The sequence below is a fragment of the Eumetopias jubatus genome, unplaced genomic scaffold, assembly GCF_037043125.1.
Source record: "Eumetopias jubatus isolate StellerSeaLion01/CBP00866 unplaced genomic scaffold, mEumJub1_p1.0 scaffold_8, whole genome shotgun sequence".
Taxonomy (NCBI): domain Eukaryota; kingdom Metazoa; phylum Chordata; class Mammalia; order Carnivora; family Otariidae; genus Eumetopias; species Eumetopias jubatus.
The window spans coordinates 4,657,693-4,675,721 of record NW_028274814.1 but is presented as its reverse complement, the minus strand read 5'-3'; the positions used below and the strand labels follow the sequence as shown (position 1 = coordinate 4,675,721).

The following is an 18,029-nucleotide window of genomic DNA, read 5'->3' as shown; positions in this document are numbered from 1 at the left end:
TCAGTCATAAAATACTTTTTATATTTTGGTTTGAAACCATGAATCTCATTCTGTATTTATCATTAAGGTATTAGCATTAAGACCCCCCATATTAAAATTTGTCATCATCTTTTGTTACTCTCTTCTGGTTCTTACTCAAATCATGATTTAGTTGCAGACCTCCAATTTCTATAAATTCTGGGCTATGTATGCCTATGGCTATGGAAATAGATAAAATGTCTTCTAGAAAAACCAAGAATACAACTATTAGAATTTCTCGAATTAAAATAAAATAAAAATTAAAAAAAAAAACCCAACCTTCTAAACCCCACAATTTCCAAAAGTTTTTCTCTGTTAAGAAATTTTTAAAAAGGGGCGCCTGGGTGGCTCAGTTGGTTAAGCGACTGCCTTCGGCTCAGTCATGATCCTGGAGTCCCGGGATCGAGTCCCGCATTGGGCTCCCTGCTCGGCAGGGAGTCTGCTTCTCCCTCTGACCCTCCCCCCTCATGTGCTCTCTCTCTCAAATAAATAAATACAATCTTTAAAGAAAAATTTTTTTAAAAAAAGAAGTTAATTTTTAAAACTTATTTTTTTTTTAAAGATTTTATTTATTTGAGAGAGAGAGAGGGAGAGTGAGAGAGAGAAGCATACTCCCCACTGAGCAGGGAGCCCAACATGGGGCTCAATCCCAGGGCCCTGAGATCGTGAACTGAGCCGAAGGCAGACGCTCAACCGAGCCACCCAGGTGCCCAATTTTTAAAAATTTCAGCTAGAACTTAGAAGTCACACTAGCAAGTGAAAAGATTCTTGACATTCAAGTCAAAATGATAATTTCAATGAAAAATTCAGGTTTTTTTTTTTTTTTAAAGATTTTATTTATTTATTTGACAGAGAGAGAGAGACACAGCGAGAGGGAACACAAGCAGGGGGAGTGGGAGAAGGAGAAGCAGGCCTCCCGCAGAGCAGGGAGCCCGATGCGGGACTTGATCCCAGGACCCTGGGATCATGACCTGAGCCGAAGGTAGACGCTTAATGACTGAGCCACCCAGGCGCCCGAAAAATTCAGGTTTCTAAAAGGATATATTGTCCATCAGTAATCTATTATTTCCTCTTGCTAAATAGTCAATCTTCCTGAGTTAGTTTCTAATATCTCAGAGGGAAAAAAAGTATACTTACTCTTGAAGATCAGTGATGAGTTTTTCTTTCGCCTCAACTTCATCTCTCAAACTACTAATCTGTTTTTGATGTGTTTCTCTGTGGCTCTGGATCTGCTGTTCAACCGCTTGCTAAAGTTATTGGGGGAAAAGGATTTAAATCAGATTAATCATGATTAAGAATAATGGATTAAAGTCATTAGAATCCAATGTTACATCAAACTTGCCTTAACTTCATTTGCAGTCTGAACCTTATTTAAGTGCTCCTTTTCCATCTCATGTACTTTCTCTGTTTGGGTAGAGAGAGAAAACAGGAGAAGAAATAAGCCTTAAAGTTCTTCCTATAAACCAAGGAGCAAATAGGTTTTATGAGGGATCTGTTGCTTAGCAGTACTTGACTTTAAATTATCTAAATGCTACATAGTAAATCTTGCTCTCCTAGCTCAGAACATGTTTACTAATAATACTAATAATACAGTTAAATTCTTTGTGTTGATATTATTGTTTCCTTTATTTTCTTTGCCTAATCCTGGAACAGATGGGTTAGGCCATGGTAGGGACTAAGATAGCTTTCTACATCCCCTATGTTAAGATTCACTCACACACACACACACACAACCCCCCTCATAACTTTGTGGGAAATTCCTAGATTGGCCACTTCCATATTCAAACACAATTTCAAAAACAGGTTTTAAAACCATTTTAAAATATATTATTTATGTTCTAAGTTATCCATATTCCTACTATTCTCTATCCGTGTGAATATAAGTTTACTACAATTATACTAAAGAAAGACTTAATATAGGTAGAACTCATAAAAAATCAAAAGCTAATACCTTGTGCTCGAAGCTGGACTAGTTCCTCACTGAGGGAATCAACAGATTCTTCTAGCTGTCTTTTCTTTTGCTCCACATTTTGAAGGTATTCAGTCAATGATTTTATTTTGGCTTCATGCTTTTGAGAAAAATAAACTGATATGAAGTGCAAAAAAATCTCATGCACACATTTTGTTCTTAAGGATAATTTGAAAGTTAGGTCTTCTCTGTATGTCTAAGCATATATTATAATGATAAAGAAATTAATTAATGAAACGGTCCCCTACATAGCTTATAACACTTGCAAACTAAGGTACTGAAGGCTGATCTATGAGATACTCTTACTAGTATCTCCATCTAACAATATTCTCTTTCCCTACTTCTACAACTCCTATCTTGGTGAATGGCCTCATCCATTCAGTTGCCAAAGCCAGCAAGCTGGTTCCACAGTTGTCTACCCTAGAATTCTTCTAGAGTTTTCAATAGCCAAATCAGTCACATCTTTCTAGTAAATTTCTATGTGTAACATACACATGTCAGTAAATATAACCCAATTAAATTCACTCATATCATACTGCAGCGAACCTAGGAAAAACTAATTGAATTAACCTTTTTACTGTTACCCAAAAAACCCCAAAGGTCGTTTTCCTTAAAATTTTTACTATCAATGAAATGTATACATGGCTATTCAAAAAATGAAGAAACTTTGCTCTGTAATACATACTTGAGAGATACGAAGCTGGCATGCTGCTAACTCCTTTTCATTTTCTTCCATTTTTTTGTTGCTCTCAGTTTGTGTGCTTTCTAACTGTTTGCAGCGTTTTACCATTGTTTTTACTTCTGACTTCATTTTGCTAATGTAGAGCCTTGCAACAGTGAACTCTTCATCTATCATGCCAGTTCCCTCAGGCTGCTGTAAAAAAAATTAAAAAATTAAAAATTAAAAACAAAAATGTCATTTGTGGTTAACCCAATTCGACTGCAAAATCTTTTAACAAAATAAGTATTACCTGATATTCATAAGAAGTATGGAGTTTTTCTTTATTAAATATTATTCTTAATAAAGGGCAAGTAAAACTTAGCTTAATTTTTGCCTTCCTTATTTTCTAAAACTTAATGTTAATACATGCTTACAAGGGAAAACAACAAATGCAACCTAAAACAAACTGATGACATCTGCCTCTTTCAGTTTTTAGATTTCCTCTTCATTGCTAATCATATGTAAGCCCAGTTTAAAACTAAACAAATAATGATGATTAGGGGCAGAGAAAGGATGACTTTTAAGCTCGACAAAGAAGAACCGTGGTGACTATACATTCCTTAAGTTTCATTACAAAATTCCAGTACAGTATTCAGTGTCAAAATTAAGTGGAGCTTGAGAAGGAAGAAATAAGACTGTCTTTGCTTGCTGAGGATATAATTGTTTAAAAACAAAAACAAAACAAAAAGAAAAACCAACTCCTAGAACTATTAAGCCATTATAGTTAACAATGCAAAATACAAGATTAACATATGAAAGTCACATTCCTATACCAGCTATGAACAAGAGAAGGTGAAACTAAAAACACAGTGGCACAGACATAAGAATGAAAAGAAAAAAGAAATACTTAGGCATAAATGTAATACAGTAAGTATAAAATCAGTATGACAAAAGAAATCAATGAAGAACTAAATAAATGGGAGATATTCCATATTCACGGATAAAAAGACTCAGATGTCAGTTCTTCCCAGCTTGATCTATGGATTTAACATAATCTTAATCAAAATCCCTGCAAGTTTACTTTATGGTATCAACAGACTCTAAAGTTTAAATAGAAAGGCAAAAAACCTTGAAGAGCCAAACACTACTAAAGAACAACAAAGTCAGAGGACTGACTACTCAACTTCAAGACTTAATTATAAAGCTAGAGTAATCAAGATGGTATGGTACTGACAAAAGAACAGACAGTAATTGGAACAGAATAGAGCCTGGGAACAGACACACACAAATATAGTCGTTTGATCTCTGACAAAGGGGCAAAGGCAATTCAATGGACAAAGCAGTTTTTTTAATAAGCCGTAATAGAAAAACTATCCAACCACACGTAAAATAACGAAGCTTGACAGACCTTATTATATCTTGCAGAAAAAAGAAAAATTAACTCCAAGTGGATCACTGACCTAAATGTAAATATAAAACCAAAAACCTCCAAAACACAGGAGAAAATCTAGGTGACTCTGGGTTTGGAGATGAGTTTTAGACGCAATGCCAAAAATGCAATCCTGAAAAGAAAAAATTTGTAAACTGCGCTTTATTAAAATTAAAAACTTCTGCTCTGTAAAAGACACTGATAAGAGAATGAAAAGACAGCCACAGACTGGGAGGAATATTTGCAAAACACTTATCTGTAAAGAACTGCTACCTAAATCATAGAGATCTCTTTAAAACTCAAGATAAGAAAACAAACAATCCCACTGCATTGAGATAACACTATATATCTCAAACCAAAAAACTGATGACATCAAATACTTGTGAGGATGTGAAGTAACAAGAGCTGGTTGGAATACAAAATGCTGGTTGGAATACAAAATGCTATAGCCACCCTGGGGGTTTCTTACAAAGCTAACACTTAACATATGATCTAGCAATCATGCTCCTACGTATTTTTACCCAGCTGAATTCAAAAGTTATGCCCACAGGAAAATTTGCACATGAATGTTTATAGCGGCTTTATGTGCAGCTGCCAAAGACTGTAAGTAACCAAGATGGCCCTTGATAGATGAACGGATAAAGTGGTACACATACACAGTGGAATATTTGGTGATAAAAGAAATGAGCTATCAAGCCATGAAATGACTTAAATGCATGTTGCTAAGAAAATTAAGCCAGTTTGAAAAGGACAAATACTGTATGATTCCAACCATGTGGTGTTTTGGAAGCAAAACTATACAGATAGTGAAAAGATCACTGGATGTTGTTCAGGGGAGAGGGATTAATAGGGTAAAAAGCACAAGGGATTTGTAAGGGAGGTGACTGCTCTACATATATGACTATACTGTAACGGTGGTTCTGTATCATGCATTTGTCAAAATCCATTAACTGTACAACACAAAGAGTGAACCATAATATAAAAAACACTAAAGTTAATAAAGCTCAAGCAGTGCTTAATGATGATGTTAAGAGAAAAATTATATACAAATGACAAAAATATTGAGAATCCATAGATTCTCTTTTAAAAGAACCTATTTGCAAGGTGAAAAAAACAGTCTAGGAGTCAAGGATCCTATAGTTTATCACTGGCTCTGTCACTAAACATAAGCCCTTTCTACTCTTTTCTCTTTACCACTTTTTCACTTAAATTAAGACTTAGTTGAACATAAAATGGAGACTTTTCTAAAAAGAAGCTGCAAATCTACAAGGCAAATTTTGAACACCTCTCTAGTGTTTAGTGCTATGAAGCAAATTTACTTTTCCATCCCAAAAGATTCCCATATAGCTCTATCATCTCACATGAGTTCACCCTCAACAGGATACAGAATGTTCAGATGGAACATTCTGAAGAGAGAAGAGAGTGAAGAGAGTGTATGTCACCCAGTATTTAACATTTTTCTTTTGTCTCAATGGCATGAGCCAACATTAGGAAATGTATAATTGTCTCAACACACAGCAGCTTTAAACAACTGACAGAAGGAATGTGTGCTCCATATTGAAAACTTTTATTTCATTTTCAAATCTTGTTAAACTGGGCTTCTTATTCTTAGTAGGCTGTCACTATAAACCCTAGTGTAAGTTTATTCTCTTTGTTACATTATTAAGCTTTAATCAAGAAGAAAAGGTCCAGACAAATACCTACTGCAACATACAAATCTTTCGTATTATGTACATGTGCTTGCAGTTAAGAGTCTTAGTTTGCTTTTTTGGTCTGTTTTAAAATTTACCAGGTCACTAATCTTTTATTCTTATCATACGCCTAGTGCTAACATAACCAATGTTAGTATCCTAAAAAAGATTAGAAGAAAAAAAGGTATAGTTGAAATAGGTACTGCAAAATTTTGATTATGAGTAACTAAAATTCACAGTATTATTCTCTCTGTTATATGTCTGAAATTTTTCATAATAAAACTTTAAAAAAATTAATTAGTAGTGTTCATCTTTTATCTTTTCAAACATTTAAAAGCAACCACAGGCCAATTCATTTAGGAGTTTACTCCCTGAGCTAATCTTCACTGTTGCCCCAGTTACATAATTTCATGTACAGTAATTTATTAATAATCTCTAAATGCAAAATCTTTACATGGTAGAGAAAAGAACCAAACATGGGATCCAAATAAATGGTACTTACTGAATGCCTTTTGAGCACCTCTTACTCTTTTCCTCTTTCCTCACCTATTTAAAATGAAGTTAATACCATCTACCACACATTGCTGTTGTGAATAAGATAATGGGTATGAAAAGAACTTTGTAAAAAGTAAGTAGTAAACAGAAGTAGTTGTCTACTGACAATTATACTTAGTATTCCATTATTATACTTACCTTTACGTCATTATTCCCTACAGCAATTCCTATTTCTGCAAGATCTTTTAGTAAAGATGCCATCATCTCAGCTGCTCGTTTTTTCTGGTGGTTGGTCATTTCCTTAAGTTTCTGAAGTTCAGCATCTATACTTGCTAAAGTTGCCTAACAGAACCCAAAACAAAAGACACAGTTAAATCTATTAAATGAAAGATTACTTCAAATATTGACAGGTATTTCACTTCAGCCAGGACTCCAGGACTCACAAAAGGATTAGTTTCTACTTTCAGTTTTCTGAACTAACTGTTCTACTGAGTTCTGGAAGAGTTCCCAGTTCAAACTTAGAAAATATTTTAGACCTAACAGACTCTGTAAAGTAGCCATATTATGCTCTATGAAGAGCAGGTAGTTTGTACCACTTCACTATTTTTTAAGATTGTATTTATTTATTTGACAGAGAGAGCAGGAGAGCACAGGCAGGGGGAGGGGGAGAAGCAGGCTCCCTGCTCGCCCAACATGGGGCTCCATCCCAGGAACCCCAGATCACAACCCTGAGCCGAAGGCAGCTGCCCAACCAACCGAGCCACCCAGATGTCCCCTCATTTCACTAATTTTTGAGACTGGGTTATGTTTTCTGCCTAGAAGTGAGAAACTTTCAAAATAATTAGGTTGAATTTTCTATCACCACAGTATGGCTTATCTTTGGAAACAGAGTCTGGGCAAAATAATGTTAGCAGAACTGAACTTTCTAGATGGTTTGTGTGTTTCCTTTATCTACTTTCTGTATACATAGTCATTGGAAAGAGTCCACCTGATAATTACTGGTACTTTGATACTACGATACAAGCAATTATCTAGGAAACAGTGATGAAGTAGCATTACTGAGTTTAATTAAGTTTAAAATAATAGCTGGTTTACCAGCAACAAAGTCACAACAATTTTGAAAAGCCCAACCCAATCTGGCCACATTAAAACTAATCATTATACCACAGGTCAGATACTGACCAAAAGTCCATAAATTGCATTAAAAATTGCAGTTGCTTTTAGTAAAGATGCCATCATTTCAGTCTGTTGTTTGTTCTGGTCATTTCCCTATGTTTCTGAGTATCAGTAGTGTCTTCACCCAGTTTAATCTGAAATACCAGGTGCTATCCTTCAAGTCTCATAAGGTATCATGCTTTAATGTCTAAATCACTACCAGGTATTTTCTCTAACAACTAAATAGCAATATTGTACACATTTATAAAAAGATGTAGAACACTATGAGGTTTCTAACTTCTATTAGCAATGTAGTGCTGACAGATTCAGTTTCATAACTGGGACACAGACACAACTGTCCTAATGACTGAAACTGGTGACTGGAGACCAACTGACAGCTATGGAGTTGTAAGAAACTCCTATTGTTCTTCCAAACAGTAATTAGGTTTGCTAATAATGCAACTCATAAGAGTTATAAAGGCACCTTGATCTCCATGCTATTAAACTGTAACTTCGGAGATTAATAGGGGAAAATGAATTTCTCATCAGGAGCATGAAACTCAAAAAAAAAAAAAAAAGAAAGAAAGAAAAGAAAGAAACCTTTAAAAATAGTATTGACTGCTTTCCTTTAGGTAGGTGAACATGGACAGGGAAATAAGGAGTGAACACTGACCCTGAGTCCAACTCTAGATGCGGTTTCTGGACAAGAAGTTGGTATTGATAGTAATAAATCGTTAATAAGAGAGCTCATCCATGTGCGCCTGGGTGGCTCAGCCATTAAGCATCTGCCTTCAGCTCAGGTCATGATCCCAGGGTCCTGGGATCGAGCCCCACATCGGGCTCCCTGCAAGGCGGGAAGCCTGCTTCTCCCTCTCCAACTCCCCCTGCTTATGTTCCCTCTCTTGCTGTGTCTCTCTGTCAAATAATAAATAAAATCTTTAAAAAGAAAGAGAGAGAAAGCTCATCCATAATGATGCTGCAAGTATAGCAGTTGCAATCAGTTATATACTACCTTTGGCATCACTCTAGGAGGGTGGCAAATCCTGTTTATTGCAACGATAACTAATAAAGATCCTTATCTATTGCAGAATCACAAGGAAGAGCCTTCTATGTTGTGTTAGGGAGGCTCTACTCCAGGGGCTGGGAATGTAACAGTAAACAAAACCCAAGTTATATGAGGTTGTATAGCTTTCTCTTATTTTTATGTGCATTTCTTATTTACACTTTGAACAATCATCTAATAACATTCTTGAGCAACTAGAAGTTAACTTATTTTCCCTTTAACATTAGAGTATTAGGAATAGCAAAAAGTCTTCAAATGGCATTTTAATTACCTTTTAATAGACCTTCAGGAACTAAAAGAACCCTCTTCCTTCACCTGTAAGGTTTTATATACAGGACAAAGTGAAGTTGAGGCTTAGAATTACTTATGAATGGGGGCATCTGGGTAGCTCAGTCGTTAAGCATCTGCCTTCAGCTCAGGTCATGATCCCAGGGTCCTGGGATCGACCCCCACATCAGGCTCCCTGCTCAGCGGGAAGCCTGCTACTTCCTCTCCCACTCCCCCTGCTTGTGTTCCTGCTCTCGCTCTGTCAAATAAATAAAATCTTAAAAAAAAAAAAAAAAAAAGAATTCCTTATGAATGGATACTCTCAGTATTGAGCTTACCAGAAAGAAGTTACTTAATTTCAATTAAGAAAATTTGTACTAAAATATTAAGAAAACAGAATTATATCCTACCGATTTCTGATTTAGTTCATCACTAAGCAATTCATATTCCTTAGTTTTATCTTCAACTTCCTGAGACTTCTGATCATAATTGACAGCAAGTTCCTCTAAGGCTTGCAAAACTTCTTTTACTTCTTCTTTAGAGGCATCATTTTCTGCTTGCAGGCGATTCAGTTCAGCTTGCATATTATCTTGATCCCTTCTGGTAGATGCCAAAAGCTACATGAAATAAAGTATACAGGTTTTTATAAGGTATACAGGTTTAAAAAATCTATATGCTAAACTCAGAGTAAAATGTGGATGCTATTAACTGTGTGAACATTTATTCATTCAACAGATTTACTGACTACTATATGCAGGCACTGTGCTAGACACTGTGGGAGACAGCAAGAAAATTAAAAAAAAAAAAAGACTTTGAGGAATCTAGAAGAAACAAAGGTACATAAATAGATGCAATACAAGATGGAATGTTAATTAAGAGCCATAAAGGAGGAACAGGACATGACAGAGTGCTTGGTAGTATTTAAAACAAGAGGGTATTTCTGTAAGTTATTCATGAAGAAGGTGGCTAAAATTGGCAAATTTTAGTCTTGTGCAAATTAATGTAATAGAAAGAAAAGGCATACTAGCTTCATGAATAATGAGCATAGAAAAAGAAATCAGTAGATGTTTAGAAGACATGCTTAAAGGTTTAGATTTTCTTTGGTCAAAAAGAAAAGGGGTGGCACCTGAGCTATGCCTCAGGAAAACTTAGTATCAACATATAAAATTTGAACTGTAGAGAAGCCAAGAGACTAGTCAGGAGAATACTGCAATCATTTAGGGTCAGTGGCTTTTATGTAGGGAGGGGCATCCGGAAATTTGCAGGAGTACTTCTAATGGAGCAGAATGCAAATGGCACTTAGAAGTAGGGGCCACGCATGCTAAATGTCCTATAACACACAGCACAGAATATTATAATGAAGAATTGTGTAAATGTTACTAGTGACCCTTTTGAGAAAACATGCTATAATTGAAATACAAAGATGATGTGACCAGGATTAAGGTGGTTGATGGTGGCTATCTCTTCTTTATTGAAGCTGTATAATCTTTTGCCCCCATCTCCAAAACAAACCTTAAATGAAAAACCATTTTTTAATTATCCCCCTGCTCTGCCAGATAAGGTAAACTGAGAGTCCAAACTAGGTGAAAATCTACTAGAGAAGAGAAACATGAAAGTAAAGAAGGCAAAAATGAACAGGTTCGATGAAACAGACATGGTGAGAGGAGTAAAAAATGTTTCATTCACTGACATTATCATTCCCACAGTGAGTCATACTTTAAATTATACAATTAAAGACAGATCCAAGCAATTCAGAAATCAGTTATCTTCTTTCTTAAATCATCCCTTTAAACCTGTATCTGTGTGTATAAGTGAACGAGTTGACAATAAAACATTGTGTTTTTAACATTTCTTCCTTCACTTATATGTGGAAATACTCTTCATAAAGGGAGGGACAGTCTAAAGTTATCCCAGCCCAGTGTAATGAGTCTTTCTCAAGAATTAGTAAGACATGTTTTGGGGAGAATAAGGAGATAAAACAGCACTCTACTTCAAGCAAGGAAAGTGGAAGACAGAGTTTAAAAAGTCCAGTAGAAGCATATTAAAGAATAAATACTGAGAAAAGCTTCCTCTCCCCTCCAGTTAGATATAACTCAAACTGAAAAAAGAAAGACCTTAAGAGGAAGTCCATCTTTATTTCAATCCATATGATGTATCATATCCACAGTGAAGCACAGGCATATTAAGAAAATTTGTAAAGGTACTCCAGTATATTCTGAGCTCTGTAGGTTCATCTTTTATGTTTAAATAATAGTGACAAACTATAAAGCTTTTCTGAAAGCAGCATGTAAGGTATTCAACTTACCTCTTCTTGATCCAACATTTGTGTCTTCAGTTTCTCTACCAATTGGCTCTGTTGATTAATTTCCTCATCCTAGAATTTTAAAGTAATTAGTTAACAGAGTAGCTCACAACCTGATTGTGTTTTCTAACACAAATTGTAAGATTACTATTCCCCCCGACCAAAATATTTCAAAACTGTTTCTCTAAATTCAACATAGCTTATTTCAGTTTCCTAGAAAAATGCTGAAAGAGATGGGACTTCTTTCAATTAATAATTGTAACATCACACAATTAAAAAGTCCATGTTTATAAAAACTATTAATTTAAATGTTTAATTCTATTATTGAAAATAATAGCCATGCAGCTACTCCAAACTTGCCGTATCTGCTTAAAATACATATAAAACATCACCTAAAACCAAACCAGAGCTATTACTCCTAGTCTCTTTACTGTTCTTGTTTTCCCCTTCCTCTCTATCCGGTTCATAATTTATTTTTCACACTACTGACTGACATGATCAAAGCAGGAAAACACTATTTGCACTTTATTTTATTCCCTCTCTAATCTCCTGCATCACCTTTATTATTGAGTCCTTAGATCCCTGATTCTAAGAAATCATTTCATTAAGGCTCTCCAATGACCCAATGTCCCAATTTTCTTTCAAAAATTCTTTTAAAAAAGAAAAATAAAGAAAAATATTTATGTCTCATAGTTTCTGTACAGAAACAGAAATTGTGATTTTATATTTTTTATTAATATAGATGACCCTTGAACAATGTGAGGGTTAGGGACGCTGACCCTCCACCCCGCCAACAGAGTTAAAGATCCACATACAACTTCTGACTTCCCAAAAGCTTAACTGTTGCTAGCCTGCTGTTGAATGGAAGGCTTACCAATAAACAATTAATACATATTTTTTTGTTAATGTATTGTATATGGTATTTTTATAATACAATAAGCTAGAGGAAAAAAATGTTATTAAAATCATAAGAAAAATATATTATTGTACCGTATTTATTTTAAAAATCCACATCTAAGTGGACCCATGCAGTTCAAACCAGTGTTATTTGAGGGTCAACTTTACAGTGATTTTCAAAAGGTTAACAGAAACCAAGGAAGATGTATATAGGTCCCCTGAACCTGTAACATTAAAATTAAAAATAAAAATACCTGTCATAAATTCTAAAACAAAATAGAACATGAAAAATACCTACCTTGTCATCAAGTTGTTTGTACAATTTAGCAATTTCTTCTTCACACTTTCTTCTTTCAGCATCAGTAAAGTTTCCAGTAACTCCAATCGTAGCTGCTGGTTTATCATTGGTAATAGTAATATCCTTGTCTACTGCGAAAGCTTCCAAGTTGGCTTTCTCTTTGTCAAACTGTTCATCAATAGGCACTGTCTCTCCTAAAATAAGGCAACAGCATAGTTAATAAACATCCACCTGTCTAAAATGAATTACAATTTTATTCAATTTCAGCTGTTCTCACCAATTTTCTTATCTGCTCAGCCTGAGATTTGAGAAGCTGCAATTACTTTTGACTCACCATCTTCTAAATCCAGTCACCAAATCTTGTAAATTTTATTGCTTCCACCCTACTGTAGGAACCTTGGCATCTGTGACTTTTATAGCTTCTAGATGGCCTCTGTGCCTCTATTTATTATTTCAGGTAAAACCAGAATTTAAAAGATTTTATTCATTTTTAATTGAGGATCCCTAATGCTTAAAAAGTAAAAATGGATATGGTTTGTTATTTTTATGTTCATAACAAAGTCTCAAATTTATAAAATAGTTTTACATTCATATTCAACAAACTCAAAATGACATATTCATAAAGTATTACCATTACGCCATCGGTTGAGTTCATTTTCAAGCCACTGAATGGTGTTCCGCAGGGTCTTATTTTTTTCCTTTTCTCTTTCATATTTCTTTTTCCACTGTTCTGCAGTTAATTCTACATTTACACAAACCGTGTTCTTAATTGTTTTGGCCCTAAGAGAAATAATTGCAGGAAAAAAAATGTAACTAGAATTATTTTCAATTGATATATATAGATGTTTTATATATATATATATAGATATGTAATTTTTGGTTAAGCAATTTGACTATTCTTGTTCAATTATCTTCATGACTAAATACAAAGAGTCATAATTACTATAGTGCTAAATAAATTCGCGTCAGTCCCCAAATTTGTGAATAGCTTAAAAAAAAAAATCAACAACCTGATGAGAATAAAAAACAAAGGCCCGTATTTTCTCAATTCATTTGCAAGGATAAATTAATAAAAAAAAATTATTGTTGAAGGTCAAAGATAAAATCATCACTACTGATTTTCCTAGGTTAAGCAATTCATATTTGATTATCTCATTATTTGAACCTGTCATATATGTCAACAGGCTAATATAGGATTGTATTTCTCAAGTTTTTCTTTATTATCTAATTTAAATGCTTATTTTCTTTAATGCTGAATTGAAGCTTCTCATATAAATTTGACTGAAGTTAATATTTGACTTTGATATGTACTAAAACGTAATTCAAATTCAAGCAGCTTTAAAAATGGACCTTGCTTGTGTTATCTCTCAATTAAAACGTTGTGTCTAGCATATTAATGATATGTACTGATTTGAATAATATCCACCTACATTTTCCTAGACTTAATAAACAAAAGACCTGTCATTTAGGCTTTGTATTTTCTTAACAACAAACCTTTGACCAAACAGGAGTGTAGATTTTGTTTCAGATTCATTGTACGATGATGGAGAGCAGCAAATTACAATAGTGGTTCTACAGTTGCCACCTAATGAGTCTTGAAGGATTCTTGTCATTTTACTATCTCGATATGGAACATATGTCTATGAACAAAAAAAAACAGAAGACCAATGGGTTTCTATGGAATAAAATTTGTTATAGAAATGTTACACTTTAAGTTACAAAGGGATTTTGGTTATTCTAACTGATTAATATTAAGATGGGAATTAAAATCTACATGCTAATACTATAAGACAACTAACTGACACATACTGAGTCAAACACACCCAATCTTTCACTCAAACATCCATGCATATACATACATTGATATTTAAGTAACTCCCCGTAAGGTAACAATAGGGAAAGAGAAGACGTGTATACTTACACTTCCCTCAGCCAAAGCAGAAATGACATTGCCAAGAGCAGAAAGTGACTTGTTGATGTTCTTAGCTTCATCCAGCACAGCACCTTCAGCTCCAGTTTTACTAACCTATACGTAAGATTTCAAAAGAATGAAACAAAATCGTAAGTTTCTTTGAATTTTCTAAAAAGTTCAGAGGTCATCCATAGCCAGCAAACAAAATGAAAAGCTTCATGATTTTATTTGCCAATTATTTATTCTAAGCTATCACTATTTCTTGAGTATTAGTCTTCTGAGAACTTGGTCAAGTAACTAGGTGCATGACAAGAATGTGATTAAGGAGACACCAAATTTTATTTTTAGTTTGCACTCTTGAAAATAACAAATTTACACGTACATTTACAATTTACTATTTGCTAACCTCCTTTGCTTCATTAAAAAAGAGGAACCTTTTTAAAATTTCCTAAAGCGTAATGTTGATACTGTAATTATTACAACCTGAATTTAAATACATAAGCAAACTTCTTTTAAAAAGATGTGACATACATATACTAAAAGACAGGATAAAATAATATGTTAACAGTGTTGGCTGAAGAAACAGCCTCTCAGAATTCACAAAAATCAAAGACAGGCTTTGAAGGATGTGTTTAACACTTAAGTAAAAGGGAACAGGTATGTCATTTTAATCAGAGGAAAAATTAACAAAACAGCAAAAATGGTTACAGAGATCAATATTAAAATATCTGAACTTATTTTAATTTTCACATAAACTAGAATCAGATTAGTACACAGTATAGTCTGTAATTATTAAATAATCACCCAAAGGAAAGAAAAAGGTACAACCAAACCAGAAAAGACTAATGGATAGTTACCAGTTTTCACAGGGAGCCCACTGCCAGTATGGTAAAACAGATACCAAAAATAAGGAAAAGGATACCTAATAAAATTTATGACAATATATGCCGAACAAAATTCTCAATAAAATCATGCACCTTAAGTCAAAGGTAACACCTATTGGCTGAACTGGACTATGGCACAAATGACAGTAATTTGGAACTGGTTTTTCAGTTTAAGTAATCATAAGCATTGGCATCAATGCTTTTAACTCTCAAAAATATTACCAAATACAATTTTATAGTTTCTAACATGTTAATAATGAATAATGCCGAAGTCCAAATTTGAGCTAAAGTTTATAAAAATGCTTAAGTATCTACCAGAATATAAAGATTTTACCTTTTCACTACCAGCTAAATCAACCAGATAAAGTTTTCCACTCAGCTTTTGTTCCGTTTGCGTGTTCTCTTGTTTTACATTAATAAGAAATATACTGTGACTCCTAGAGCTATGTTCATTCATATCTGCAACGAAATTACACAAACTATAAACAAACATGGCTTTCCCTTACTAATAATTTCTAAAGCATTACTTTACATAAAAATCTAATACAATTAATCATGTTGATAAAGATATTTTAAGGCAGCTTTGTACCTTAACTAGTGTTAATAAACATCCTACTTACTTGTTACTGCTACATGTCTGTTGGACTTTCCTTCGTCAATGGTATCCATAACTTCATCTGGACTACATACAAAACGCTCTGTGCACCCCTGTAACATAATTTTTTCAAGTATGTCAATAGTCTTAAAATTTTTTATTACACTTTTCTAAAAACAAGCATTCTGTATTATTTTATAAGTACCTTTACATAGGGAACTCGATTTTTATCTTCATGAACTGAAAGATTGGTCTTTGAAACTGAAAAAGAAAAATGAATAGCACCAGCAACATTCTCAACTCTAAAACCAGTTATTAAACAGCCAATTCAATTGATTGTTTCCTTTCCCAAGTGACCTAATAACAACAAATTTTAAAAATATGACACATCACTATTAAAGAAAGACTGTAGAAACAGTACGAGATTTAAATAGAAATTAATGTAGCAATATAGAATTTTAGATCCGATGCAACCTCTACCACCCACATTTTGAAAATGACAGTAAGACAGAGTGGTTTAATAGTTTGCCCAAGGGCAATGAATCTAACTGACAGTTAACAGAAGACTAGGACTCAGGATCTCTAACTATAATCCAACTCTCTAATTACTACCTAAGAAACACAAGCACCCCTAAATATGTGCTTTAAATAAGTTACTCAATGTGTCAAAGGCATTCAACTAACTTTAAAAGAACTTTAAAATAAACCTGTTTCTTATAATTTAAGTCAATTTCATATAGGTCACTGGGAAATGGTCTCATATCTATTATTAAAAAAGGTAACACGCTATTTTAAAATGATAAAAGAGCAAGAATTTAACTTACCATCTAACAGGTCCCTTATCTTATCCAAATAAATTTCAAAATATGAAACCTGAAGGGCAAAGAAATAAAGGAAAAAAAGATCAACTAAAATTTTAAAATAATTTATTCACATTCATTAATTTGTTGGGGTCTGAGGGAGCACGATCTAGACTAGGGGGCAGACAACTCAGCCATAGCTCATGTTCTAACAAGAACACTGGAACTCTCTAAACTCATATAACAGCAATTTCCATTACGTATCTTCATCTAAAATGAACAGACTCATGAGAACAGTAAGAACCTTTGAGTTCAGGGCACCTGGGTGGCTCAGCCAGTTAAGCGTCTGCCTGATTCCAGGGTCTCAGCGGGGAGTCTGCTTCTCTCTCTGCAACCCACCCCCCCAACAGCTGTAGTGGCTTACTCTCTCTCTCAAATAAAACCTTTACCCAAAAAAAAAAAAAAAAAGTTTGAGTTCAGTAATAAAACAAACTCCTTCATTTTATAGAGAAGGGGGCTAAGACTAGAGATTTTGTGACCTTGTTTAAGGTCATCTAATGGCAGATGAAGAACCCCATTTTACTAACTCTAATCTTTCTACTGTAACTGCCCACAAAGTAACTTTTAAAAAGGGAAAAACATTTATTATTTCTTGGAATAAAATTATTCTAGGTGTAAAACAAAACACAATCTTTCCCCAAGGCTTTTACCTTAATATGAAATTCCAAATTCTCATCCATGGAGTAAATGTAATTAAAAATATCTTGCACTATTCTTGGAATAATCCCCATGCCTTCTGGATCATGAAGTTTACCCTAAACAGAAAACAAAATGAGACTTTAAGAAGTATGAATTAAAAGTTAAAACTTTCAATCTACAATTTACAGTCAGCAGAGGATAGTAATTTTAATTGTTGCCATTTTTTGGTGAAAACAGCTTTATAAATATCTAAAAAAATCCAATTCAACTATAACATATCGGTAAGTTACACATAAACACTGCATGTCAACAACAAAAGTTACCAAATGATCTTAGCCTTTTATTTAATCATTACATTTAGATTACCCATGCTTGTGCAATGAACTTATTTTTGAAAAAGGTTTGTTTCTTCCCATAAGTATTGTTCCTTCAAGTCAGATCCACACAAATGCTAGAAATGTCTTTGTTCTCTGTAACTTTATGGAATAAGTAATATGAATTACACTAAAATAAGCAGTCATTTATACAGAATGCTCAGATAAATGATAAAAGCAGATGCTTTGTAGCAGTAGCATAAGATAACAGGCTGTTTTCTAGATATAAAGTTTGGGCAGGACCACATCTTATTAATAGCAGCACCGATAACTGTGGAGACATTAAAGAAGAGCAGCAGATATTTGGAGAGAATTGCTCTGAATAGAAATGAAAACATGAAACATTCAAAATTTCAAACATCCCTTTATTATAAAGTAACAAAATTCCTGTTAATTCTAAAATGCTATTTCATGGTTATGCTGATAAAACAAAGTTAGGATATGATTTCAAGTACATAATTTCATTATTCAAACTCCAGAACTGATTAGATTCCAACAGTGACGTTACCTGTGTATCATT

At 33.9% G+C, this 18,029-nt stretch overlaps 1 protein-coding gene across 1 annotated transcript in view; it reads right to left on the bottom strand.

Annotated features, from left to right (window-relative positions):
* The window catches only part of KIF5B (kinesin family member 5B), a 44,762-nt gene that overhangs the window by 9,928 nt on the left and 16,805 nt on the right, over window positions 1-18,029 (bottom strand). The window contains exons 4-19 of the mRNA XM_028120913.2: window positions 17,147-17,251; window positions 16,461-16,509; window positions 15,842-15,897; window positions 15,662-15,749; window positions 15,376-15,500; window positions 14,167-14,271; window positions 13,740-13,885; window positions 12,877-13,025; window positions 12,246-12,439; window positions 11,054-11,122; window positions 9,159-9,365; window positions 6,462-6,605; window positions 2,673-2,861; window positions 1,970-2,087; window positions 1,361-1,422; window positions 1,156-1,265 (exon numbers count right to left, since the gene is read on the bottom strand). Of these exons, the coding sequence (XP_027976714.1) occupies window positions 1,156-1,265; window positions 1,361-1,422; window positions 1,970-2,087; window positions 2,673-2,861; window positions 6,462-6,605; window positions 9,159-9,365; window positions 11,054-11,122; window positions 12,246-12,439; window positions 12,877-13,025; window positions 13,740-13,885; window positions 14,167-14,271; window positions 15,376-15,500; window positions 15,662-15,749; window positions 15,842-15,897; window positions 16,461-16,509; window positions 17,147-17,251 (1,916 nt within the window). The remainder of the gene's footprint in view (window positions 1-1,155; window positions 1,266-1,360; window positions 1,423-1,969; window positions 2,088-2,672; window positions 2,862-6,461; window positions 6,606-9,158; window positions 9,366-11,053; window positions 11,123-12,245; window positions 12,440-12,876; window positions 13,026-13,739; window positions 13,886-14,166; window positions 14,272-15,375; window positions 15,501-15,661; window positions 15,750-15,841; window positions 15,898-16,460; window positions 16,510-17,146; window positions 17,252-18,029) is intronic.